The sequence below is a fragment of the Chroicocephalus ridibundus genome, chromosome 1, assembly GCF_963924245.1.
Source record: "Chroicocephalus ridibundus chromosome 1, bChrRid1.1, whole genome shotgun sequence".
Taxonomy (NCBI): Eukaryota; Metazoa; Chordata; class Aves; order Charadriiformes; family Laridae; genus Chroicocephalus; species Chroicocephalus ridibundus.
Window position 1 is genome coordinate 99752252 of NC_086284.1, and position 25294 is coordinate 99777545.

At 40.9% G+C, this 25294-nt stretch overlaps 1 protein-coding gene across 7 annotated transcripts in view; it reads left to right on the forward strand.

Moving 5' to 3' along the window:
- The window catches only part of PRDM15 (PR/SET domain 15), a 38424-nt gene extending 14742 nt beyond the window's left edge, over positions 1 to 23682 (forward strand). For 2 of the 7 annotated variants that reach the window (XM_063345110.1, XM_063345144.1), the window contains 16 exons: positions 337 to 518; positions 1167 to 1261; positions 2174 to 2261; positions 3748 to 3915; positions 5188 to 5282; positions 6402 to 6533; positions 7509 to 7643; positions 9614 to 9777; positions 10230 to 10309; positions 10909 to 11028; positions 11754 to 11885; positions 12396 to 12479; positions 12677 to 12852; positions 14011 to 14091; positions 16994 to 17206; positions 17731 to 23682. In XM_063345110.1, the coding sequence (XP_063201180.1) occupies positions 337 to 518; positions 1167 to 1261; positions 2174 to 2261; positions 3748 to 3915; positions 5188 to 5282; positions 6402 to 6533; positions 7509 to 7643; positions 9614 to 9777; positions 10230 to 10309; positions 10909 to 11028; positions 11754 to 11885; positions 12396 to 12479; positions 12677 to 12852; positions 14011 to 14091; positions 16994 to 17206; positions 17731 to 18207 (2422 nt within the window). In that variant the 3' untranslated portion in view covers positions 18208 to 23682. The remainder of the gene's footprint in view (positions 1 to 336; positions 519 to 1166; positions 1262 to 2173; positions 2262 to 3747; positions 3916 to 5187; positions 5283 to 6401; positions 6534 to 7508; positions 7644 to 9613; positions 9778 to 10229; positions 10310 to 10908; positions 11029 to 11753; positions 11886 to 12395; positions 12480 to 12676; positions 12853 to 14010; positions 14092 to 16993; positions 17207 to 17730) is intronic. The other 5 variants (XM_063345117.1, XM_063345153.1, XM_063345124.1 and 2 more) reach the window with 4 other exon arrangements.
- The last annotated feature ends 1612 nt before the right edge of the window (positions 23683 to 25294 follow it).

Below are 25294 nucleotides of genomic sequence, written 5' to 3' on the forward strand. Positions count from 1 at the left end.
TTTCTAAGCTGAAATGGTGCTAATGTTTTCAGAGGATAAGCAGAACAGATCCTTTATGTTCCTCTGAGGGGCCTGCAGAGAGAATCTCTGAGGCTGGTGGCTGCTGCTTTTTTCCTCCTTTGTGCTGGGTGAAGATAATTTGGAGTGAGCTGCACTCTGACATCTGCTGCTTCCAGGGAGTGGCCAGGAGGGCGCCTTGGCAATGAGGAAGCTCCAGGCCCCCCTCTCCTGCCAGAAGCTGAGCATAACACTCCTCTAGCTTTTTCCAGCTGGTGGGACTCTTTCTTGCAACCTGTGGGATACCTTTCAGTCCCTGCCTTTCTTTCTCTAATCCAGTAGGTTTGCTCATCACCAAAACACCATGTCCCTCAAAAGAAGTTTAATTCTCTCCAGTAGACATGGTATACGGCGGAAGCTGATAAAACAACTTGGGGAGCACAAGCGAGTCTATCAATGCAGTATCTGCAGTAAGATCTTCCAGAACAGCAGCAACCTCAGCAGGCACATCCGTTCTCATGGTGGGTTTGATTTTGCCTCACTTGCATATTGATTTTGGTGGTTCCACCTTTGAGTAAAAGAAGAACTAGGCTATTCTTAGATATCGGGATACATAATTTTAGTAGAACTCTTTTTTTCTTTTTTTCTTTTTTTTTAAACTCTCTCTAGAGAATTCTTTTAGTTTTGCAGACCAAATCATGAGAAGATAATAGTTGAAAGTTGGAGTACTTAAAATTTGAATTTAGGTACATATTTTAAATGGTGGCAAGGATGTGATGTTTTTTCCAAAACTGTTCTTCCTTTTAAATATATACATATGTCTGTCGCCCCCCACCTTCACAGGCACAAGGGTAACATTGCTGTGTAATGTCAACTGAGTACTTTTTAGCTTGCAATCTGCAGTTTCAGGGGTCTGTGACCTAATTCTAAGGATTCCATTGAAAAATAATCACTGAAAAAGGGTGGGACAAACAAAATTGTTGTCAAAATTGTTGGAAAAGGTTAAAATCCACTATGTGGATGTCCTGAATTACTAAAGTTTCTCATCACTAGCCTGTTTGTTTGCAGTTGTTTGTGCTTTGGTTTCCCCCTGTCTTACCTGGAGTTGGTTATTATCAGTCACTGACTACTTACTTTTTTTTTTATTTTATCTTGATTAATCCCCTCAGGTGACAAACTATTTAAATGTGAGGAATGCGCAAAGCTGTTCAGCCGTAAAGAGAGCTTGAAGCAGCATGTTTCATACAAGCACAGCAGGAACGAAGTGAGTGGAAATGACTAGTGGGCTCTCTCTGAGGTTAGGTGAAAATGTACCTGCAGAGCTTGGGTCAATTATATTTGAGCGGATCCGTGTCAATAAGCGAGACAAGACTGATAGGGAGAGGTAACATCTTCTGTTAGAACAGCTGATGAATTTGGAATGTGTGGACACGCTTTTGAGCATACAAGTCCTTTTTTGTGTCTGAATTTCTTATAGGAAGTTGTTTTCAGGCATCAGTTACAGCAAGACAAGCTGGAATTAGCTGAACCTGCATGATCTAGAAATGAGATCTGACTTCAGTTTATGGTACTAAATAGGATTGTTCCAGTCTTGTTTGCTTGTCCTATTTCATACATCCCCACCTATAGCATCATTTAATGTGTGAACTACACTAGGTAAAGGCTGTGTCATTAAGGGCTGTGCACACATGTGCTTACTGTAGCAGCACCATGCCTGTTGGTGAGGACCTTTCAGTGCTGCTGCTATATAAATATTAAACATGCTTGTAGTGGGGCCTTATCAGGGAATATTTCCATTGCTGCTTGGCATCAAGGTCCTAAGCTCTGAAATTGTTGGCATCTGTTCTGGAGCTGAAGGATGAGTCAGATTACATCTTGCTTCTCAAAAATTCTGTCTCTGTGTATAACCGGGGGTTATCAGGAAGACTGTTACATGCTCACAGGTGCATGGTCTACTTTTTTCTTTTTTTTTTTTTTTGTATAGAGCTTAGATTTAGAAACATGTCAAGATGATATAGCATCAGAGTATTGCATCAATGTGTATTTAAATGTCCTGTTGAAGGAGGAAAAATTGGAAAAGACAGAAACAGCAAAAGTAGTTGACATTCAGAATTTCCCTGTCGGACGTGACTTGGCTTTTTCCCTGTTTAAACACTTAACCGTTTGCAATCCTCAGGTTGACAGTGAGTACAGATACAAGTGCACCACGTGTGAAAAGGCCTTTCGGATAGAGAGTGCGTTGGAATTCCATAACTGCAGGACAGGTGAGAATGGCTAACCGTTCCGCTTTCTGTAGTCTCTACTCCGTTTTGTGGGGATATCTGCAAATCCATCTCAACATAGTAATTACGACGGGGGAATAAGCATTTAGATTTTTTTCATCACAACAAGCAACCTGCCCCTCTTCTTCCTCCCTACCATCATTGCTGTCATAAGAAATACACAGCCAGTAGTCTGCAGAGCCACACATCTGCTTATGTATTGGGTTTTTTTTCAGTATCTCCTGCTCACCTGTCTAATGTTCTCACTGGTATTTCATTTGTATATTCACAGATACCCTGTCACTGTCTCTCTTTAACTGTCTTTTCTGAAACTAAGTTTCACCTCATTTCTCTGAATAGAGGAACTGGAAAGGGGGCGAGTTTTCTGGGATTACAATTTTCTTCTGCTTTCTCATGCTTTCTCTCTTTAGACTTGCAGTAGTCTCTCTAGGCATTTGGGGTTTATTTTTCTTGGTATCACCAGAACCTGTCCTTTTCTCCCATAGCCATCCCTTGTGGTTACTCATATTATTTATGCTGAGAGATCTTACGCTTAGGAAATGACATCGTGATTACTTTTATGGACCCATGATAACTGTCAGTCCAGAATCACCTGGGTAATTGTCCCTTACAGCACCATTCAAAGTAGGTTTTCTCATTTCCTTTCTGAGGGTACAGCTTGTATAAAAACTCAGCCTTATGAAGAATGCAAAATAATGCCATGTAACCTCAGTATTCTGTTTATTCAAAGACAGTAGCTCATTTTCTGAGTTGACTGTTACAAAAACAAGCAGCGATTTTTGCTCTACTCTTTAATGCATCAAACTGTTACTTCTTTTTAATTTCTGTAGCATTGGGAGATTCCATCTACAGGACTGTGCTTTCATGTTCTAAAAAAAGTCTCAACTACTGAATACACAACAACTTCCCCATAGGCCTATTATCATGTAATGGTCTGGAGATTTTCCACTTTCTTCTGGAATATTTAGTACTGGCTGGCATTAGGAACCAGTGGCGCATAGACACAGCTGTTTGTGTGATGTTGTGTTGCTGTATGTGCAGTGATTTTACCAACATTAAAAACTTGAATCAGCTGTGACGGAATCCACTCCAAACATAATTTTAATGTATGCTATACCACAATGGAAATACCCCTTGTGAGGCAGTTATGATGCAAGAGTCAGTGTTCAAGTTAGCATCATATATATTCACAGCCTTTAAAGAAATGTCCTCCGGTGCCTTCCAGTGATATTTAAACTTATAGGTAGCAAAAATAAACTCAATGGGTAGCTTGATGTTTATTATCTTTTTAATGGGAAGACAAATTTTAAAGTAAAAGAAAAATACATGCTTTTGCATTTCCCTCCTCAATCCATATAATGATGGATTATATGTTAAAACTCAGGCCTAACCAAAGAAATACCTGTCTCACAAATACACAATACGTACTTTCATCTGTAAAGAGCTGCATGGTTTCTCTTGCTTACAGATGACAAGACATTCCAGTGTGAGATGTGTTTCAGATTTTTCTCTACAAACAGTAATCTTTCAAAACACAAGAAAAAGCACGGGGATAAGAAGTTTGCGTGTGAAATCTGCAATAAGATGTTCTACCGGAAGGACGTCATGCTAGACCATCAAAGACGACATTTGGAAGGTAAGTATACTGCAGATGAACCTAATTATTACGCTTGAAACACTAATAGGGGTGGGAAGGTTAAGGAAATGATTATGCATTAGATTCTTCTGGATGGTAGCTGTCATTTTTTAGTCAGTTACCTGATCTAGAGTAGCAGGCTTCAGCAAAATGTGACATTTATTAAAAATATAAACTCCTCTGGAGGGGAGTTGTCTAATTCTATGAAAAACTTTCTAGGAGCACCTGCAGTGTTTTTTTTCAGCCTCATGCGATTGGATCCAGTGCTACTAACAGTCATGTGAAAGTTGCTTGGCTTATTATGTGGTAGTTTAGACTAGCTGATTTTAATTTATTTTTTTTCCTTTCTTTGAATTCTAGTCTTTCTTTTTAAAAAAAAAAAAAGTGTGGTAACTTGAAAATTTGAAGGCAGAGAATTAACTTGCAATGTATGGCTGAAAGTGACTGCTGTATGAATATAGTATAAATGGAATGCTGTGTGAAGTTATCTTTCAAAACCATGAGAATACATGAAGATGATTTTATAAGAGTTTACTGTTCAAAATGTCAAACATCTAAGGATGTTATAGGTACTCAAAGACTCTGGAAAAACTTGGGTGATGGTAGACTGCCAAAATATGTATTAAAATGTCTCTAGTGATCTAGGTGGTAAGACCAAAGGTGATTTTAAAAAAGCAGACAGGTTATCTAATTTGGTGCTTTGGGCAAAGCCAACCATCATTGGCTGCTCTTGTGATTCAGACCTTTGTGTCATGAACTGGAGGACAGCTAGAGGACGAGGGGCTGAATGGCAATGGCAAGACATCTCATGTTTAGCTGTCACAGAACAGCAGCAGTCCTCTTCCCTCCTGAAAGTAGTGAGAAAGGGGTCTGAAATCCTTATTGAGCAGTGAAGATGATGCTGGATGGTTCCCTCTCCTTAGATACTTCAAGGGGGAATTTCTGGGCCAGATACCTGATAGAAATGCCAAGGTCTACTAGATCTGCCTGATTCCTGGTGTTGACAATCAATGTCTGTTTTCAGACACTTCAAAATTGGTGTAATAACCAATAAGCCAAAATACATCACTTTGGCAGTTTGCTTTTATATTCCTAAGACCCCATTTTAATTTAGAAATTTTCCTTTTGTTAGCAATTATAGTTCTGCATTGAGGCTCTTCCCAGTGTTTCACTCTTCTTTACAGTATTCACCTGAAAGGGCATGCAGATTGGAGTGGAAAACCATGGTTTATTTTTTTGTTTTGTTTTTTTGATGGGAACTGTTCTGTTAAGGGGTGAGGCGTGTGAAAAGAGAAGACTTTGAGCACAGCACGGAAAACATGGTTCGCTACAAGAAGGAGCCTTCGGGATGCCCCGTGTGTGGGAAGGTAGGCATCTTTGCCAGCGTGTGCCATATGAAACTCTGCATTGTAGCCCCAAGGATGCTGCAGGGGTACAGTGCGTCTCAACCCAGCACCTCCAAATGAGTTACCATGGCATAAGTCACCACCTGTGTATTAAACCACAGTAGCAGCCTACCTGAATAGGCATACAGCCTGCTAAAAGGTTGAGGTAAATGACGTGCACTTGGGTACGTGCCACGTCAGTTTACCTCGCTACCCGGACAGGCACATGGTCAGTTACCAGTGAGCCCTGTCGCCCAGCCAAGACATTACTCTTTAAACAGCCTTAACTCCATTATATATCCAAGCCCACTGTGGCCAGGGATGGTGGGAGCTGTTAGGACACAGATAAGAACAAAACTGAAGCTCAGACTAGGCTTTTTTTCAGGACATGTAGTGCAATGTAGAGTGTAAGATGGCCACTATGTCTGTCAGTGGAATCTCATGGCTTATGTTATTTAGTGTGATTTTTTTTCTGCCAGAATGTAAACAGGTGGAGTTGACTGTGTGCATTGGGAATAATTTTCTATTAGAAATCAAAGTGAATTCATGGTATAGTCATGACACTTTTGCATTTGGGTACTTAACGCTCATGATCTTAAGCGGTCGTTATCACAGGTACAAAGACTGTGGGTTCAACTAGTGATTTTATAAATGTTTAATGATTCATGGTGCAAGATGTACTCAAGCTACTCTTAAGTTGGTGGGTAGACCTTTGTTTTTGATCCTTTGGGTATGTTATATATTGATGAAGGTAGATTTTGTGGATGTGTCTTTTTATAGACATTCATGATTCAAAAGACACTGTCTAAATATTTCTAAATCCACACTATGTAATTCTGATGCAGCTTTTTTGAAAGTCTACCTCTGATGAGCAGCCAATTTCAGTCAGTTCCTTGGAACTGTACACCTGTATTCTGCTGTGCCAGCAGTTTCTGAGATCACCTGCTGGTTGGGTAACAGGAGATCCTACGTGTTTCTGACAGAATTAATAAAACAGGACAGTAAATATGTTCTGCGCTGTCCATTGGATAACTTGCAAAGAACTGTAGTCCTGCTGGACATGATACAAAAACCCTTCCTTCCTTTCTTCTTTTCTTTTAGGTATTTTCATGTAGGAGCAATATGAACAAACACCTTTTAACACATGGAGACAAGAAATACACTTGTGAAATCTGTGGACGTAAATTTTTCAGGGTGGATGTGTTGAGAGATCATATTCATGTCCATTTTAAGGTATTGTGTTACTAATTTATTAGAAAAGGCATGTTACTTAGCAGACATATCAATATATCAATGAATATATTGAGACTGTTATGGCCACATGTTCGTACTGGCAACACAGCAGTGGTTATGTACCCTGTGCAGTGATGTTTCTACAGCAGCCTAGCATGAGTTGTGCTCTGATTTACTGATGGCTGTTTCTGCATCTGGATTGCTACAGCGTATATGGACTGTCACATTCGAAGTTATTTCAGCTACCGCTGCAGAACACTATTCTGAACACTATGGAAAAAACACCTCTCTGACCCTGGGTGAATCACAGAGGTCACCTAGTTTATAGCAGGGAGAATAACTTAACAGGAAGGCTGCAGACAGATATATTGTTCCAGTTGTAGTTTGGTTGGGCTGAGGGGTTACTGTCATCCCCTCTCTTTGTGGGGAAAAAAAAACAATCAAGAGAACTAATTGTTCCTGCCCTTTCCCATGCTAGTGATTGTGGTTCTCTTTTATATGCCAGCATAACTGCCTGTGTATTGAGTTCATTACCTGGTTTTATCAGAATGTTCTAAATCACAAAAAAACCCAAAACCTATTAGTAATGCTTAATCAGATCCGGGTTGTTTTGACATAACTAGGTTAACACTGAATTGTAAGGAATTGAATTGAATGGGAATTGTATCACTCAGTGGTGCTCATAAAGATGCTTTTATGGATGTGATACTGTGCCGGTTGAGTCTCTCTTTACATTAAAGTTCCTTTTGTACACAAAAATTGGGTATTACTTGTTTGGATAAACGTTCCTTGTTTGGTCATGGAGAGGACCTTTTTTTACCTGAATTGAATGAAGCAGGAGGGTTTTTTAAATAAATAATGTTACAGCAATTGTTAATGCAAGGCAGTCTGCATGCAACAAAAGCTGACTAGGTGTTACCTTTTGAAGTAGAAGTTTGATCTATTAAAACAGAATATTCTTTCCCCCCTACCCAGGACATAGCACTAATGGATGATCACCAAAGAGAAGAGTTCATTGGTAAAATTGGAATCTCGTCAGAAGAAAATGATGACAACTCTGATGAAAGTGCAGATTCTGAGCCTCACAAGTATAGCTGCAAAAGGTGCCAGGTAGCTTTAAATACTTCCAAATTAACTTGTTTTGGCATGGAGGGAGGGAGTGGAGATGTCTATGAATCATTCAGAATTTGAAATAACATTATGGGTTCACAAAGAGAAGGCCAGTCCACAGGTCTGCTCTCTTCTGCAGTGCTTGTTACCTCTGATCTATGAAGTGATGCTATTCTGTAAGACTTCAGGTGGTGTTCTGTAAGGTGAATGCTAAACACTTAAAAAAGAGAAATACACATCCATACGCTTACCTGTGTGCAAGGAGGCAAACAAGCAAAACTGGAGGAAGAAACAATAAAGGAAGATGCAAATCTTACACTACCTATTAATTATGTGCAAATTAGAATCATTACAGCGTTTCTGAATGATACAGTCCACAAATTGATTAGTTTTGATGAGATCAGATGGTCCTCTAGTGGATATCCAGAGTGGAGGATTAAGACTGTTGCTTATGTTCAGTGTGACTGCTTATTCTTGGCCTACTCTATTACTAACAGGATGGCGTTAGAAGTACTGCTGGAACATACTTTACGCAGTTGTCAGCTGAGAAAGGAAGACTTTTTAAACCTCTTACTTGCATGGTTTTTGCCATTTTGTAAAGAAGTAGTGGGGAAGAATGGGGTCCTTAAGGCCCGATTGTATTCTGTGCCCTTACTGGTCAAGCACACTGTTCTGGGGCAGGTGGGATGCAAAAGCAATCAGTGAGAACAGCAAAACCAGCCAAGCTGACATAGGGACAAGGGAATTTTGGTAGCTAAGCCACTGACTTGGCCCATGGAAATCAGAGCTTATTTCACAGTCTACACTTAATGTGGTCAAAGTGCTTATCTTACCTTAATTTTAAAGACATGGAGGTAATAATACTTCAGTTTTCTGTTCGTATCTGTGAACTGGTTTTAAGTGCGAACTGATTTTAAGCTTATGTCAGTAAGCACAAGAAGATGTGGTATCACAGCAGTTAATCATGTGCTTGCTTTCAGTGTGGTAATTTTAATGCCTGACACTGAAGTGGTACGTAAACTATATAAAATTCTATGCTTCCAAATGAAGGCAATTGTGCCATTCAAATTAGAAAGCTCTTTTCGGAAGCTGGGTTTTTTTAGCGCTTTTGCAGGTCTCTGTGAAATAAATAGTTGTGTAAGGCAACAGCTGTGGAAAATTAGTGTTACCTGTGATGAGATGGGGAGACTTTTTTTGGCTGGTAACACCTGTTCACACATTCCTAAGGGAGAACAACATATGAATGAATCTTAATGAAATATTTCTTCTGAGCTCTTAAGAATCTCTCTCTATTTTTTTTTCTCATCCCAAAGTATACCTTCACCAAGCTGTGCAATGCTGTCAGAAATACCCTGACTAGTTCAAAAATGGGAGCAAAAGATGACGTCATTATGACACTTTGCCCTGATAAGTTGGAGCATATCTGCTTATGCAGGATTACTTAGCCCAGGGAGCTAAGTAGTCTTGCACTTGTCTATTGTAGTAGTAGCACTTCCAGGAGCTGACCTAGAATCGCTGCCCTGCAGTGCCTAGAAATACCAACTCTTCTGGAGCTAGTGCCAAAGCTTACTATGCAGACTAGAGCTTACCATGCCCCTGGAGCCCAAAAGACATTTTTTCCATCTGTGGTGTCCCTGCTTTGACAGCTAGTGGAGGTTAGACATGGTTCTCTTCATGGCTGTTCCTCGGTGCACAAATAATCGGAGGTCCTCTAATTGTGCAGTGTAAGAAGCAGAAGTACCATCTCAAGCTAATTTTCCAAATGAGTTAACTGATGTCCTGTAGTAACGTGCTTGTAATGGCCAAAAAGGTTCAGGCCTAAATCCAGCTTTCACAGATGTTTCATCTAGTGATACACAGGATATTTATGTCTGCTAGCTCTGACTCTAAATCCTGATAATGTGTTACTAGATTGTTGCTGTTCCTGAGGTCTTTTTTCCCCTTCCATTCACTATTGGTTCATTCCACAGTTGACTTTCGGCAGAGGGAAGGAGTACTTGAAGCACATAATGGACGTGCACAAGGAGAAGGGCTATGGCTGTAGCATTTGTAATCGACGTTTTGCCTTGAAGGCAACTTACCACGCACACATGGTCATTCATCGGGAGAACCTGCCTGATCCTAATGTGCAGAAGTAAGATGACGTGTTGGACTGATAAGAGGGGCTATTTTTTTGAAGTTACAGTGGCTCTGCCACCTGATGCTTTAGAGAATTGGGCTGTACTAAAATATCTGAAACTGTACAATGTTTGTTAAAATGTTTATGAAAAGCTTGAAATACATATCACAAATTATTCACTTCACACAGATGATTAGTCAACAGCCTCCCAGTTTGGCCTTTGTAAAGTATAAATCTGTGATTTTGGTAAATATTTTCTAAAAACTATGATTTGAGGAATGCCAGACTGCTCCAAGCTTGCAGTGAACTTAGAGGTTTCTTAAGGCTCATTTTAAAAATGCGTTTATGTTTCAAGGAACTTTGAATAGTAATTAGTATTACCAAATGAAATAGTTACTGACAGAGATGCCTGAAAACCCTCTCTGTCTTAAGAAAAGAATGACAGGTTTTCGTCTCTTTGGTTTCAGATACATCCATCCATGTGAAATCTGTGGAAGAATTTTTAACAGTATAGGAAATCTGGAAAGACATAAGCTTATACATACAGGTAAAGATGTTGTGGTTCTTTATTATTACAAATATTAAAAAGAAGTTTCTGTTGCCAGTGCCTGCCTTATTTTTTTCAGGTGGAAATAAGTTAGGGGTTTTGACTGTAAGTTACAATAAGTGTTACATTTATGCTTTTAGGGTAGATGAGTTTTCTAAAGCAGATAGTATTAATGAAGATACTTGGTCTAGGCACACAATCCAGGTTCCTGGTTTATATGGTGCAGGCTTCACCTGCTAAAAATCCTAATTCTGTATTCTGTTCTTCCCCAAATTCTTATCCATGCTACCTTCTCACCATTACACAGGCTGAAACTGCTATTGCAAAATCATTTTTAACAGCTCATTATTATTTCATGCTATTCAGTATTTTCCTACCTCAGGCTTTATCTTTTTTTTCAGATCTCACACAAAAAGCCAGCTTTTCTGTCTCTCCAAAGTCTTCTAATGTAGTTTGGGCTACAATATGCATGAAAGATGTGGTTGACAACACAGGTGGACTGTTGCCCTCTAATTCACCAGTTTAGTCAGTTTTTAGGAGATGCACATTTTTCATTAACATTTTTTTTGTTTATGTTGTCTTTTAAATTTATTTTTAAGGTGTAAAAAGTCATGCTTGTGAGCAATGTGGCAAATCATTTGCTAGAAAAGACATGTTAAAAGAACATATGCGAGTCCATGATAATATCCGAGAATACTTGTGTGCAGAATGTGGCAAAGGTATGTCTAATGCCTTGTTTTCCATTAATTGTGATACTGAATAGCAGGTGAATATCTGAATTAAAGCTACTTCCGTTCTTAGAATGTTGGGAAAGTCCTCGGAGTGCTATAAGTCCTGCATTTTTTGAGAGGTAGAAACTGTAATAATCAGGAGCCTTGTGGTTACATAAACTACCCCTAATTTTATACAATCTTGTTTCATAGCCCATAAGACAAAACTGATTTTAATAAAGTTTGCTTTTGTCAGATTGAGGAGTGCTTGCCTGACTGAGTTACAATGCATTTGCGGAACTAAAGTGAATACAAGTTAATTTTTTCATTCTAGGCTGTCTTTAAACTTAAGAAATAGAGTAATTTCTCTAAGAGCTATAAGAATCAAAATTGCTTTGAGTTTGTGAATTGTTTGCATTATAACTTGAAAAAATCTAAACTGGTATTTCAGTGGAAGGCAGTAAGTCTGACATCTCTAATGACGTTTTGTCTGTGCTTGTCCCTGCTGTTTTGTTTCTTCCTCAGTGGTTACTCAGATGTTTTCCAGAGCTTTTGCCTGGAATTAAAATAATAATGACAGTGTGCGCTGCTACCTCAACTATTGACAATATGCAATTGTGGACACGCAGCAGATATAATCTTAGAGCTCTTGGCTAACAACATGACCGTCCTGATTTCTTCTCTGAACGTGGGAGCAATGGACTAATTGTCATGCTGCACTTTTTGTCTCACAGGAATGAAGACAAAACATGCACTTCGTCACCACATGAAGCTTCACAAAGGCATTAAAGAATATGAATGCAAAGAGTGTCACCGAAAATTTGCACAGAAAGTCAACATGCTGAAGCATTACAAAAGACACACGGGTGAGGTCTCTAAAGATGTACAAAAGTTGCCCTGAATCAGTTAAATGCTACCTGAGAGAACTTGTATCTAGAATATTCAGAGAGTATGAGGAACACTAATTAAAAAATACTCATATTCTGCTTTTTGAAGAGTGGGGTTTTGTCCTCTCATCAGCCAATACCACCTGTTATACAATTAAGATACATAGTTTGGTTGTTTTCATGTTTTGCTTTTTTAAGAGAGATGAGTTTGGTCTAGGGGTAGGTCTAGATTGTTGGTTTTGTTTTAATTTAGTCTTCAGGATCTCATTTCCTTAAAGAAAATTTTACCTCCGACATCAGTTCCTCTTGGGTTCATTTTCTGCCAGATATAGTGGCATCACGTAGATAAATATAGTTAGTGAATCTGGGCTGCTTCTTGTTTTGCTGTGAGAGAGAGATATATATATTTATTTAGTAATATGAGACTCAGAATTGTCCCAGATACCTTAGACTATTTTCATTCAGGTGCTAAATCTGCTTTTCATGCAGGAATCAAAGATTTCATGTGTGAACTCTGTGGCAAGACGTTTAGTGAGAGAAATACAATGGAGACTCATAAGTTGATTCACACAGGTAAATCCTCTAAAAAATTGTGTTCAAAGACAATAGCTTAATTTTCTTCCTAGGCTTGCTTTAGACTTGCCAGTCTTGGCACTAATGTTACGCATCAAGTTACCACCATAAAATTGTTCCTCTTGTTGAGATGCTGACAACATGATACTCGTCTTTGGGCGCTCTTGCTAACAGCATTTCCTTCCATCTGCCACCAGTAGGAAAACAGTGGACTTGTTCAGTCTGTGATAAGAAATATGTCACTGATTACATGCTACAGAAGCATATCCAGCTCACTCATGATAAGGTAGAAGCCCAGAGCTGTCAGCTCTGTGGGACAAAGGTTTCTACCAGAGCATCCATGAGCCGACATATGAGGCGTAAACATCCAGAGGTGAGTTAGCTTGGCAGGTAGATTGTGGGGAGGTTGGTTTGTTTGGTTTTTTTTAAAAAATGTATAGACTTCAGTGACTTGAAAGGAATTACTTTTTCTTTTTTTCTGTTCTTTTGGTGCAAATTTTAGGTAGCGTCTGTTAAGCATACAGTTAACTGAATCAGCCCTTTTGTTATATTATGTTTCAGTAGTAAACATATTTGTTAGTCTCCCTGAAAATGAAGTTGTTCTGATTAATGTAAATCCCTTTTCTTTTTCTGCCTCAGGTTAAATGTGTATTTTTTCATGTTTTGTCTTCATCCATTAGGGAGTATAATTGATTCTTTTCCCCCATTGTGTTCTCTGTATTCAGAAGTGGTCTGAAAGAAGTGGTGAATAGAGGTGATGGCAGCATCTGTGATGATACAAAATTATTCTTAGCATTAAGGATGAATGCTGACTGCAGAGTATCTGGATTAGAGGGATGTTTTGTCTGACCCCAGTGGGGCTTTTTCTGTGTTGTACATTTCTGAATAGCTATTGTGTTTCTCCTCAGCATTTCTTGTTTAGGTTGACTAAGGGTTGTCTGTTCCCTTTGAGGCTTTTTTTTTTTACTACCAATTTATCATGAGTATTGCTTTGCCTTGAACTGTCTCTATTTTTTTATCATTATGACTGGGAAGGAAATCAAGAAAAAGCTTGGTTTATTGATTTTTGGATTAAAAATGTAGCTACATATTTGCAATCCAGAGGGCAGTTTGTCTCTGTTCTTTGATCAGCTGCGATGTATAGATGTAGCTGAAAATTATGGAGTAGGACACAGTTGACAGGTTTATAAATAGAAATGCTAAAATAATAAAAAACAATTTCAAACACACTGTTTCTTTTGTATAGAATCCATCACTTGCCAATGGCCTGTGTTCTGTCTAGAATATGAAAATAAACATATTCTTCTATTGTTGTCTTTAAACTTTGCTGGTTTTCAGCAAGAAAGAAAAGATGATATGCCATGACGTTATTTTTAAAAACCATGGTTAAATCCCTTGTATTAAATGATACATGTAAAATGTTAGATGACATCATTTTTGCTTTGTGACAGGATTTATTAGGGCAATGCTCTATTGTTTGACTGTGGTATGCGCTGCTGCAGTTCATTGGCTGATACCTCTTTGTCCACAGATTCTTTCAGTGAGGATTGACGATTTAGAGCAGCTGCCAGAGACGACTACCATTGATGCCTCCTCAATTGGGATTGTTCAGGTAAATCTGCCATTGCAGAATTCTGGTGGCAACTAGATTCCAAGCGTACTGGAGGGTGAGGTGGAGACATCAGTTTTTTTAGAGAGTCAGCCCCAGCTTAACGTGTATAAGCAGATGGAAGCTGTTGATCTGTGTTGTTACATAACATGGGTCAGGAGCTTATGGGTCAGGATTAAAGGGAGGGCAGGGACAGGTGATGTTACAGTGGGGGTCTGCTACAGGTCACCTGACCAGGAAGACCAAGTGGATGAGGCCCTCTATAGACAGACAGGAGCAGCCTCACATTCACAAGCCCTGGTCCCCATGGGGGTCTTCAACCACCCCTATAGCAGGGCATAAGCAATCCAGGAGGTTCCTGGAATGCATCAATGATAATTTCCTTCTCCAAGTGATAGAGGAGCCAACAAGGAGTGGTACTACGCTGGACCTTGTTCTCACCAACAAGGAGGGGCTAGTGGGGAATGTGACGCTCAAGGGCAGCCTTGGCTGCAGTGACCATGAAATGGTGGAGTTCAGCATCCCTAGGGCAGCAAGGAGGGTGCACAGTAAGCTCACTACCCTGGACTTCAGGGAAGCAGACTTTGGGCACTTCAGGGATCTGGTTGGCAGAGTACCATGAGATAAAGCCCTGGAGGGAAGAAGGGCCCGAGAAAGCTGGCTAATATTCAAGGATCACCTTCTCCAGGCTCAGGAGTGATGCAACAAAGAAGAAGTCGGGCAAAAACGACAGGAGGCCTGCATGGATGAACAAGGAGGTCGTGGACAATCTCAAACAGAAAAAGCGAAGCCTACAGAGCATGGAAACCAGGACAGGTAGCCTGGGAGGAATGCAGACAAATTGTCCAAGCAATCAGGGATCAGGTTAGGAAAGCTAAAGCCCTGATAGAGTTAAACCTTGCCAGGGATGTCAAGGGAAACAAGAAAATCTTCTACAGGTACATCAGTGGTAAAAAGAAGACTAGAAAAAATGCGGGCCCTCTCCAGAAGGAAATAGGAGATCCGTTCACCCAGGATATGGAGAAGGCGGAGGTCCTCAACAACTGTTTTTGCCTCAGTCTTAACCAGTAAGTGCTCTAGCCACACCACTCAAGTCGCAGAAGGCAAAGGCAGGGACTGGGACAATGAGGAACTGCCCACTGTAGGAGAAGACCAGGTTCGAGACCATCTGAGGAATCTGAAGGTGCACAAGTCCATGGGACCTAATGAGATTCATCTGCAGGTCCTGAGGGAACTAGCGGATGAAGTTGATAAGCCACTATCCCTCATATTTGAGAAGTCGTGGCAGTCTGATGAGGTTCCCACTGACTGGAAAAGGGGAAACATATCCCGCATTTTTAAAAGGGGGGGAAAAGGAAGACCCAGGGTACTACAGGCTGGTCAGTCTCACCTCTGTGCCTGGCAAGATCATGGAGGTCCTCCTGGAAATTGTGCTAAGGCACCTGGAAAATATGGAGGTGATTGTTCACAGACACCATGGCTTCACTGAGGGCAAATCGTGCCTGACAAATTTGGTCGCCTTCTACATTGGGGTTACGGTGTTGATGAAAGAGCAACCCATGTCATCTACCTGGACCTGTGCAAAGTATTTGACACTGTCCTACATGACATCCTTGTCTCTAAATTGGAGAGACATGGATTTGATGGATGGACCACTCGGTGGATAAGGAATTGGCTGGATGGTCGTACTCAGAGAGTTGTGGTCAATGGCTCGATGTCCAAGTGGTGACCAGTGACAAGTGGAGTTCCTCAGGGGTCGGTACGGGGACCGGTGCTGTTTAACATTTTTGTTGGTGACATGGACAGTGGGATTGACTGCACCCTCAGCAAGTTTGCCGATGACACCAAGCTGTGTGGTGCAGTCAACAAGCTGGAGGGAAGGGATGCCATACAGAAGGACCTTGACAGGCTTGAGAGGTGAGCCAATGCAAACCTCATGAAGTTCAACAAGGTTAAGTGCAAGGTCCTGCATGTGGATCAGGACAATCGACAATCCCAAGCACAAATACAGGCAGGGTGGACAATGGCTTGAGAGCAGCCCTGAGGAGAAGGACTTGGGGGTGTTGGTGGATGAGAAGCTCAACATAAGCCAGCAATGTGCACTCGCAGCCCAGAAAGCCAACCGCATCCTGGGCTGCATCAAAAGCAGTGTGGCCAGCAGGTCGAGGGAGGTGATTCTGCCCCTCTGCTCTGCTCTGGCGAGACCCCACCTGGAATACTGCATCCAGCTCTGGAGCCCCCAACATAAGGACATAGACCTGTTGGAGCAGGTCCAGAGGAGGGCCATGAAGATGATCAGAGCGCTGGAGCACCTCTGCTATGAGGACAGGCTGAGAGAGTTGGGGTTGTTCAGCCTGGAGAAGAGAAGGCTCTGGGCAGACCTTATAGCAGCCTTCCAGTACCTGAACAGGGCCTACAGGAGAGATGGGGAGGTACTCTTTATCAGGGAGTGTAGCGATAGGATGAGGGGTAACGGTTTTAAACTGAAAGAGGGGAGATTTAGATTAGATATTAGGAAGAAATTCTTTACTGTGAGGGTGGTGAGACACTGGAACAGGTTGCCCAGAGAAGCTGTGGATGCCCCATCCCTGGCAGTGTTCAAGGCCAGGCTGGATGGGGCTTTGAGCAGCCTGGTCTAGTGGGAGGTGTCCCTGCCCATGGCAGGGGGGTTGGAACTAGATCATCTTTAAGGTCCCTTCCAACCGGAACATTCTATTATTCCATGGGTGTTGGTAAAACAGAGGTAGTTACAGGGTGAGGTCTCATTTCCTGAAATCAGGTTTTTGCTAAAGTTTGTTTCTTCACTTGAGAATCGACAGTAAACCAACTTCAGGTGACAGTCTTTTACTTGGAACTTCACTAAGCAAAATGACTTGATGTTTTGTTTGGAAATGTGTTGCTCCAGCCGGAATTAGCCTTGGAACAGGGAGAATTACCAGAAGGGAAACAGCATATGAAAGCTCTTAAACGTGGCCAGAAACGAAAACAAAAGTCAGGTGAGGAAGAGGAAGCACAAGTGCCTGAGGACCCTGCCTTCAGTGAATACACAGAGAAGGAAGGTGAATTCACAGGGAATGTTGGAGATGAGACTAATTCAGCTGTACAGAGCATCCAGCAGGTGAGCTCCAGCAGCAGGGTGACGGGTAGCAGGCATTGCTTAGAGGGATAACAATTCTTTTTTTTCCTAATAGCAAACACAAAAGAGCGATCAGATCATTTAAGGCTAATTTGATAAATTGTGATAAATTGTAAAAATTCATCACAAAGATGAATAAAGACTGTAAAAAAAACAAGGAGTTGGACCAGTAAGCTCCTCATATTTTGGTTTTTTTTTGTTTCCTTTGGTGTTACCATCTCCTTGTTCGCCCAATACCACTAACTGGCTGAAGCTGTGACTAAAAGTGTGAAAGTTAATTTGGCTGCTTGTTTGCAGATACCTCCCTCGCATTACCTTCTTATTTCTCTACGTGGAAGTTGTTATATTCCAAGCTTTTCGTGTTCCCCTCTGTCTCTGTGCTACTTCTCTTGCTGGCAGTAGCAACATGTGAGCCCGTCGGCACTCAGGTGACCTTTCTCGATGCTTGGTATTTGGTAGTCAGCTGCAAGATACAAGGTTGAGGTTACCTTTCTGTTTTTCCTCAGGTGGTGGTGACCCTTGGCGACCCAAATGTCACAGCCCCTTCCAGTTCTGTCGGGCTGACAAATATCACTGTTACCCCCATTACGACGGCAGCTGGAACCCAATTCACACACCTCCAGCCAGTGGCTGTGGGCCATCTGACTGCACCTGAACGCCAGTTACAGCTGGACAACTCAATTCTCACCGTCACGTTTGACACTGTCAGTGGTTCCGCCATGCTGCACAACCGCCAAAGTGACATTCAGATCCAGCCGCAGCCAGAGGCAGCCAATCCTCAGTCTGTGGCTCATTTTATAAACCTGACCACCTTGGTGAACTCCATTGCTCCTCTAGGGAACCAGATAACAGAACAGCATCCTCTGACGTGGAGGTCAGTGCCTCAGACTGATGTCTTGCAGCCCCAGGCACAGCCAACACAGCAGCAGTCAGGACAACAACAGGTTCAAACAGAGCAACAACAACAGATGTATAGCTACTAATTTATACTTTGAAAAGTTTTGAAATGGACAGTACTTAGAGACAAAAACACACAGACGTTTGGAAAATTTCTAATAGGATTGTTTGCTGGATACCAAACAGAGAAAAATGCTTATACAACGAAATGTAAGCTAAATTTGGCGTAGAACCCTGCAACACCCTAATCGTGAGAATTCTAACGCTGTCTCTAGACCTTGCACTGTCTTAAAAAAAAAAGAAAAAGGAAAAAAATCTCACCATAAATTTAGCACCCCCTTGCACTGTGTATTTTGCGCAGTAAGATTGAGATTTGACAAGAGCATCATAATATATCTTTAACCAAAGCAGGGAAATCCTAAATATTATGGCACTGGTGATTTACAAAACCCTTTCAGCCATACCATGTCACTTCTTTCCAGTCTGGAAATTACATACGAAGACCTTGTTCACAGTGAGGTGGAATGCAGTTGTGGTCAGCTGGTAAAGACTGAAATGTAAAGACACAAATGGGCAAAACAATAATTGTCTTGGGTTTTATCTTCTTTAGGTCTTGTATCTAACAACATTGGTAAAGTAGGTGGAGGTTGGGGATTTGGGGTGGGGATGAGTGTGGTGTGGAAGAAAAATATACCAATTTCACAAAGTATTTCCATTTTAGTCATGGGAAAAACCCTGTACCCATAACACAGTGTTAGTGCTACTTGAATCAGATAGCTGGTCTAATGCTAAAGCAACTTGTATGGTCTTCTAGTCAAGTTTGAATCAAACCCGTTACGAACTGAAAAAAAGAATGTGATACAGTTTTATGTAATTTTTCAAAACTGCTCTTTCAATCTTGCTTTTAGCTAACAGGTCTGAAGAGCAATCAGTCCCCTTTGATCAAGTTCAGGATGTGAATTTTTTTCAATTAGTCTTCTTTCATCGTGTAATAAACATTTGAGAAAGCATTCTTTTTATATATATATGCATATATATATATATAGCCTTTGTACTTTACTGTGTGTTCCTGGTGAGTATTTGTGTGAAAAACGCTGTTATCAATATAATTCATTCATTTTTTTCATCTTCATATTGCGCTTTCTCACAGAAGAAAATGTATGGGTTCTTTTGCTTCTGTTTCCAAAACTATTTCCAAAATTCATAGCCACACACAAGATTGTGTGAAACGCAAGAGAAAAGAAGGTCTGAAGCATATCCTGCCACATGGAGGCAGTGTGCCCTAGCGTATAATGGGCAAGGTTTGCATGACTGTTGGGGATATAGAGTGGGGTTGGGTCAAATGCATCATTGCTGACGCTACACTTTCATTCCATTCTCCATACGTTGATGTGCAATTTTACTTTAGCATGTCCAGAAGATAGTATCTTCCCCACAGAGAAAAAGCAGCTGATACGAAAAAGGAATAAACTTAAAAAAAAAAAAAAAAAAAAAAAAGTGTTGCTGCCTGGAATTCTGAAAGGCAAATCTATCCTTCCAGCTGTGGCTGAAGAACAAGGCCCTTTGGGGCAACAGACTGAGCCCCAGAACTCTGCTAAAGATTTTTGCTGAGGATAAAGCAGCTGCTGTGTTTGACAGTGAAGATAGATTAATGGTTGTAAAAATCCTGTCTGTGCCTATCATATTTATGAAAATGTTCTATGTATTAACAAAAATATGAGTAGGAATGACTTCAGCTTTGAAAGTCTGTATTAACATGGACTACCTGACCCCTAAAGAATGCCTTATAATCTCTACAACAAATTCTTCCAAAGTATAACTGTCTGGATATTAACGTTAACCTTCAATGGTTTTCTTGGTGCTGTAGCAGTGTCCAGAGGCTCACTAGGCGAGGCTCTGTGTAAAGCTTAGTTGCAACAGGACATGTATAGGAAAGGGGTTTCTGGTGACAGATTTTGCGTGTCAGAGGATATCTCTAAATATCAACAAGCCTATAAAATGTCTGCATGGGAGGGACCAATATTTGATGGGACAAGGATGCATATCAAAAAGAGGAAATATCTTACTGGTGTGGGAAAGAGAATTTTTCGGTCCATAGCCCCTTCTGTTTTCTTCAGATCGTTTTCACACAATACCATGAGATCCCGTGATTTTGTTAGCCTCCCAGTATCCTGAGAAGTACAGTTTTATGTTCCTTTATCACCTGGATAATTTCACCACTGCCAGTAGAGTTCCCCCTCAGCTGTCCTGTCCTCAAATGCTTCCCCTTCACACCAAACCCACTGGTCAAGAGGAAGCTAGGTTTTATTTATGAAATATGTTGTTTATATACTTGAAAGTGTTTTTTTTTTTCCCCCCATGTTTTGTTCCTAATTGGTAAAGGCAATGATCGATTCTAGCAGATTTAAAAAGGAATGATCACACAATAAATGCTTGCGTTTTGGTGGTCACATAGAAAATGAAGTCTCTCTTCGGTCTCTCAGTATCCCCAAAATCATAGAATCATAGAACAGCCCAGGTTGGAAGGGACCTCGAAAGATCATCTGATCCAGCTTTTTTTGGGAAAGGGAGCCTAGATGAGATTATCTAGCACCCTGCCCTATTGCATGTGTAAAGCCTCCTGTGACAAGGACTCTACTGTGTCCCTGGGGAGGTTGTTCCAGCAGATGATTGTTCTTACTGTAAAAATTATCTTAAGTAATACTCTGCTTCAGGAGGGAACAATATAACACTGGAAGGGCTTTGACTAGGCCAGGCAATAGAAAGTTCTCTAAAAGCTAATCTTCCCAGAGTGCTCCTTTTAAAAATTATCTTGACTTTCCCTGCAACCATTGCTATGGTTCCTCATCATCTCTCAGCGTGATTTTGTTACTAATACTGTTACTAACATCCCTGTGAGAACACAACTGTATCTTGGGTGTGCTGCAGCATGAAATATTTCAAAACAAATTAGTTCAGTTTTGTTTCAAACAAATTATTTTGTTTGGAGAAGTTGGAAATGGGCGCCTCTTCAGACAGAGCTTACCTTGGAGAACTATTGACTGCCAGCTGCCCTCCCAACTAAGCCTTTTTCAGATGAATACCAAAGTTATACTGGTGCTGTTTCAAAACTGCACAAGAAATAAAACTACGTAAGGGATGTGCAATCTAAATTTCCTTTGCCAATTTGTTACTAGCCTTTTCAGCTATGGGATGTGAAGGTTATTGTTTTCAGCCGCGCGTTGGAGATTTTGCGTAACAACTGTTCAGTAACAAACTGGAATTACTTTGAGCCAAAGGAGTGATGTTGTGTAGTGTTCTGTGTATTGTCATTGTTTATTGCTAAGACTATTATTTAATTGAATGCTGTCTGTGGCACATGGGCTCTGAAGTAAAGGAGCATCAAGGTACAGAACCCTTTCTCTACCAGTGTTATTCTTTTCTGGTCTTAATTAATGCATCAGACATTTTTTTCTTCAAATCACATAGACTTGCTTCAAAAGCAAGAAGCTTAATCATTATCTCACAGAACTTTGTACATCCCGCGATACACAGAAACACGGGGTAGCATTCTAAAATATTTATTCTATAGTTACTGGGTAATAACAGAAAACAGAGGAGATAGATAGATTGAATCTTTCTTGGCTATGGTCTGTGATGAGTTCTCTCAGGAAAACCTACTGTATCAAGTGCTATTACACTCTCTGAAATTAAACTTTTGAGATGTGTCAGTATAAAAAGTGAGTATTTTTGCAGAAACTTGCCAGTCAGGCTCCTGTGTAACCTGCTACATTTCTGTACATTTTTATTGTTCCAGAAATTGTTTGAAGTTAACAGCCAGGTAACAGCTGCATTTATTTGTAGAACTGAATTTTCTGTCAGTTTGTCAGAGTGATTTATTAGTGTTCTGCACACATAGGGATGCCTCAGTTTCTCATCTTGAAAGCTAGGAATGGCAAAAATAACATATATCCAAGTGACAATCATATAAAAACTATAGGTACTACATGAAAATGGATAGGGTAAATAGCTTTGTTAGTATTGCTTTGTGATTGTGAATTCTTGTTTGATAATGACATCCTTGGTGCTATTTAAAGTAATAATAATGTCACTCCTAATTACATTTGGCCTTACATTTGTTATGGATATAGGCATACCTGTTGGAAAATTCTTTAACCCTTTGTATTTTTGGCATGCCCTTATCATGGTGGTTGTGTGTTGGCCTCATCTGGTGTAAAGGAGAAGGAAAGATCGGAGGAGGATACTGCTGATCCACACCAGGAGGCACAGCAAAGCTCTGCTGGTCCTTTTGGAGACAGACTGTGCAGCCAAGTGACTTGCATCTGTGAGATTAGTCACCAAGGTTTGGTGCTTTTTTGCCCTGTAGCACATCCACAGTGTCACGTTGGCAACAGGAGAAAGGAAAAAAAGTGTTTCCGTTGTGTTTGTCATCACCTCGTCTTAGAGAGATTTCCTTCAGTACTGAGATGCTACTATGGTATTTGCACTGTATATGGCAAGAAGCCATTAAATTTGCTTGATTAAAAATCTTGGAACACTGTAAAAAGCCACAGGTTCTGCACCGTACAGTGTAACTGTGCTTGGAAAATATGTTTCTTGCCCTAAAATGCTTTGAGAAAGCTGTTTGGGGTTTATTTTCCCTCCTGGGTGCTGAAGTGTTGTTCTGCATGGGTACTGCTGACAGTTCAGTTCAGACTGGGATGCGGCATTCCGAGCCCCTCCAGTACAGGTACGGATGGCTGTCATGCTGGATCGCTTTTCGAAAGAGTCCAGGCTCACTTTGCTAAATGTAGATTCCCACCAGCTGAGCTGGAAAGGGCAGAGAAGGTGAGGCTTGTCCAGGAGACTTCAGTCTCGCCCCTGGAGTCAGGATTCCATCAACATTCATCATGTAATGCTATTCTCTTTCTGCCTTATCCGTGAGCTGGTTTGACCTGGTTAGTTGCTAACACTTTTGAAAAAAAGTTTGCTGGTTATTAGGTGCAGTGGCTGTACAGCAGCTGATGTCAAAAGCAATGAAAAATACCGAGTTTGGGGATTTACTTAATCTAAAGCAAAGGTTTTAAGTTCTAATGTCTTTTTTGCTGTCAGTGGAGTGCTTTCCTGTATTTTTCTGTTTACCTATATCTTCCGATTCTAAAAAGTTTTTAAGGTGTCCCGTAAGTTTAGCACAATTTAAAAGGCTACAAAAAAAGGAAGCACAGTAATGGCAGAATGGGGAGTTAAAATTAGGAGAAACTAATGATGCTAATTTTCTACAGATTTACGCCCTTCTCCTGCCCATATGAGTCTGAGATTCTTGCCGTGACACTTGCTTAAGGAAGGGGACGGCACATGCTCCGGCTCATTTGCCAGAACTACTCATGTAGGGATTGATGCGCTGGGTGCTGTTAACGAGGGCAGATACGAGCAGAGTTCTGCCAGCCTTCCCCTCCAGCCAGGTGCTCGTTTCAGTGTCTCTTCCTGACACAGCCGGCTGCTTTCAGAGAGGTCGCAGGAACGTGAGCGTCTCTGAGACTCGTACCTCTCACCTCTAGCGAATATCAAGACACAGATTCAAAACTGGGGGGAGGAAGAGGGACCTGAGAGGCAACAAAATACATTGGAAGTACAGCTAAAAGCTATGTGGGAGAACACATACTTAGCTTGCTGTACTGAACTGCGTGCTAAGTTGTGGTGGATGCAGTGCTGTTAATTAAATATTAGTGATGATTACGTCCATATACTTTTTTCTAGCGGAACCTTATAACCTTATAAGCAGGACCAAATAACCTTCTGTTATTTGTACAGGGGTGAATGTTAGTGTGTGTTCAGTTTACCGTAAATTAAATTCAAAGGTTTGAATTCACACGCTTGGTGTGTTATATGCAGCAACACGCAGAAACCAAAGGGTAAGATGCACAAATGATAAGAGAATGAAGCAGGTCCACGTTTCATCACTTTTGGGAAGAGGGAAAGCGAGGTTGCGGGCAGCGTTTTCTCAAGAGTGACTGACCTTTCTCATGCACAGAAGAGACCTGCTCTGGTGTGTACGTGATATCTGCGTGCAAGTTGGACACAGGAGTGTCATCAAGGGGATGGCACTGGAATAAAGAGGGGTGTTTTAAAATCAGGAAAAAAAAAAACCAAAAATAAAAACAAAAAAATCAAATCAGCTCATTAAAGGAAAGGGTGGGGAAGATCTAACCCTAGTTCCTTGCTGAGCCAAGGAGATGGACATAAAAAAGAACGGCTCTCTTATCTATCTGTTACACAGGCTGTGTAGTGTGGGGGTGAAAAATTAATCAGCTGCACGCATGAGCTCCTCTTCCCTTCTTTCCACACCCATGCCTCTGTTAAGACCCTAGTCTGAGCTTTCAAAGGAATAAAATACCTTTTTCTGACTGACGTACAGATGGCACTTGTGCCCAAGGGCCCTAGTTATGGTATAGAATTCAGGGTTGGTTTTCAAAGTAAATATAGGTACCTAGGTTGGGGGTATTTGGGCAGGAGCAGGTTCTTTTGAGGGTTGTGTGTGTCTTACAAAGTAAAGAATAGTTGCTTTATTGCCCTCCTGGGAAGTCCATGCTGACGCAAACAGAAGATTTTTGCTGAAGAGAGAGTGGAATCGGTGACAAAGCACCATTTTTAAAGATGCAAAGGGGAAGAGCTTAGATTGCATAATCAAAGAGAAAAATGAGAAACTTTGTCCTGAAGGCAAATGCACCTACTTCTCATTCACTCTCCTCCCTTTTCCACTACTTTTTTTCCCATGAAATACATGCAAATCCCAACACGCACTAAGTTTTCCTCCAGGCATGATATACTTGTGTGGTTATTCAAGTAAGAAGAGAGCTGAGTAGAGATATGAGGTGTTCCTGGCAGAAAGGTCTTGGAAAAGAGCACTCTACTTACTCCTGTTGTTTTAAAGCAATCCAGTCACCCCTGAGAGCAATTCTAGTTACTAAGGGGATAGCTGTCATTCTAATTACACATTTCCTTCTTCATTCACTTTGTCTTCTCACAGTATAGCCAGTATTTCTGAGTCTACCTACTTCAAAAAAATGTCTAGAAATTAAGTGTAAGCATTTTATCAAAATCAAGAGTGGTTTAAGAAGTAATTCAAGTAAAGCAAGAACTTGCTGTCATCAATTAATGCTTGCAAGAAATCACAAATTCTGGTTGCACAGGACA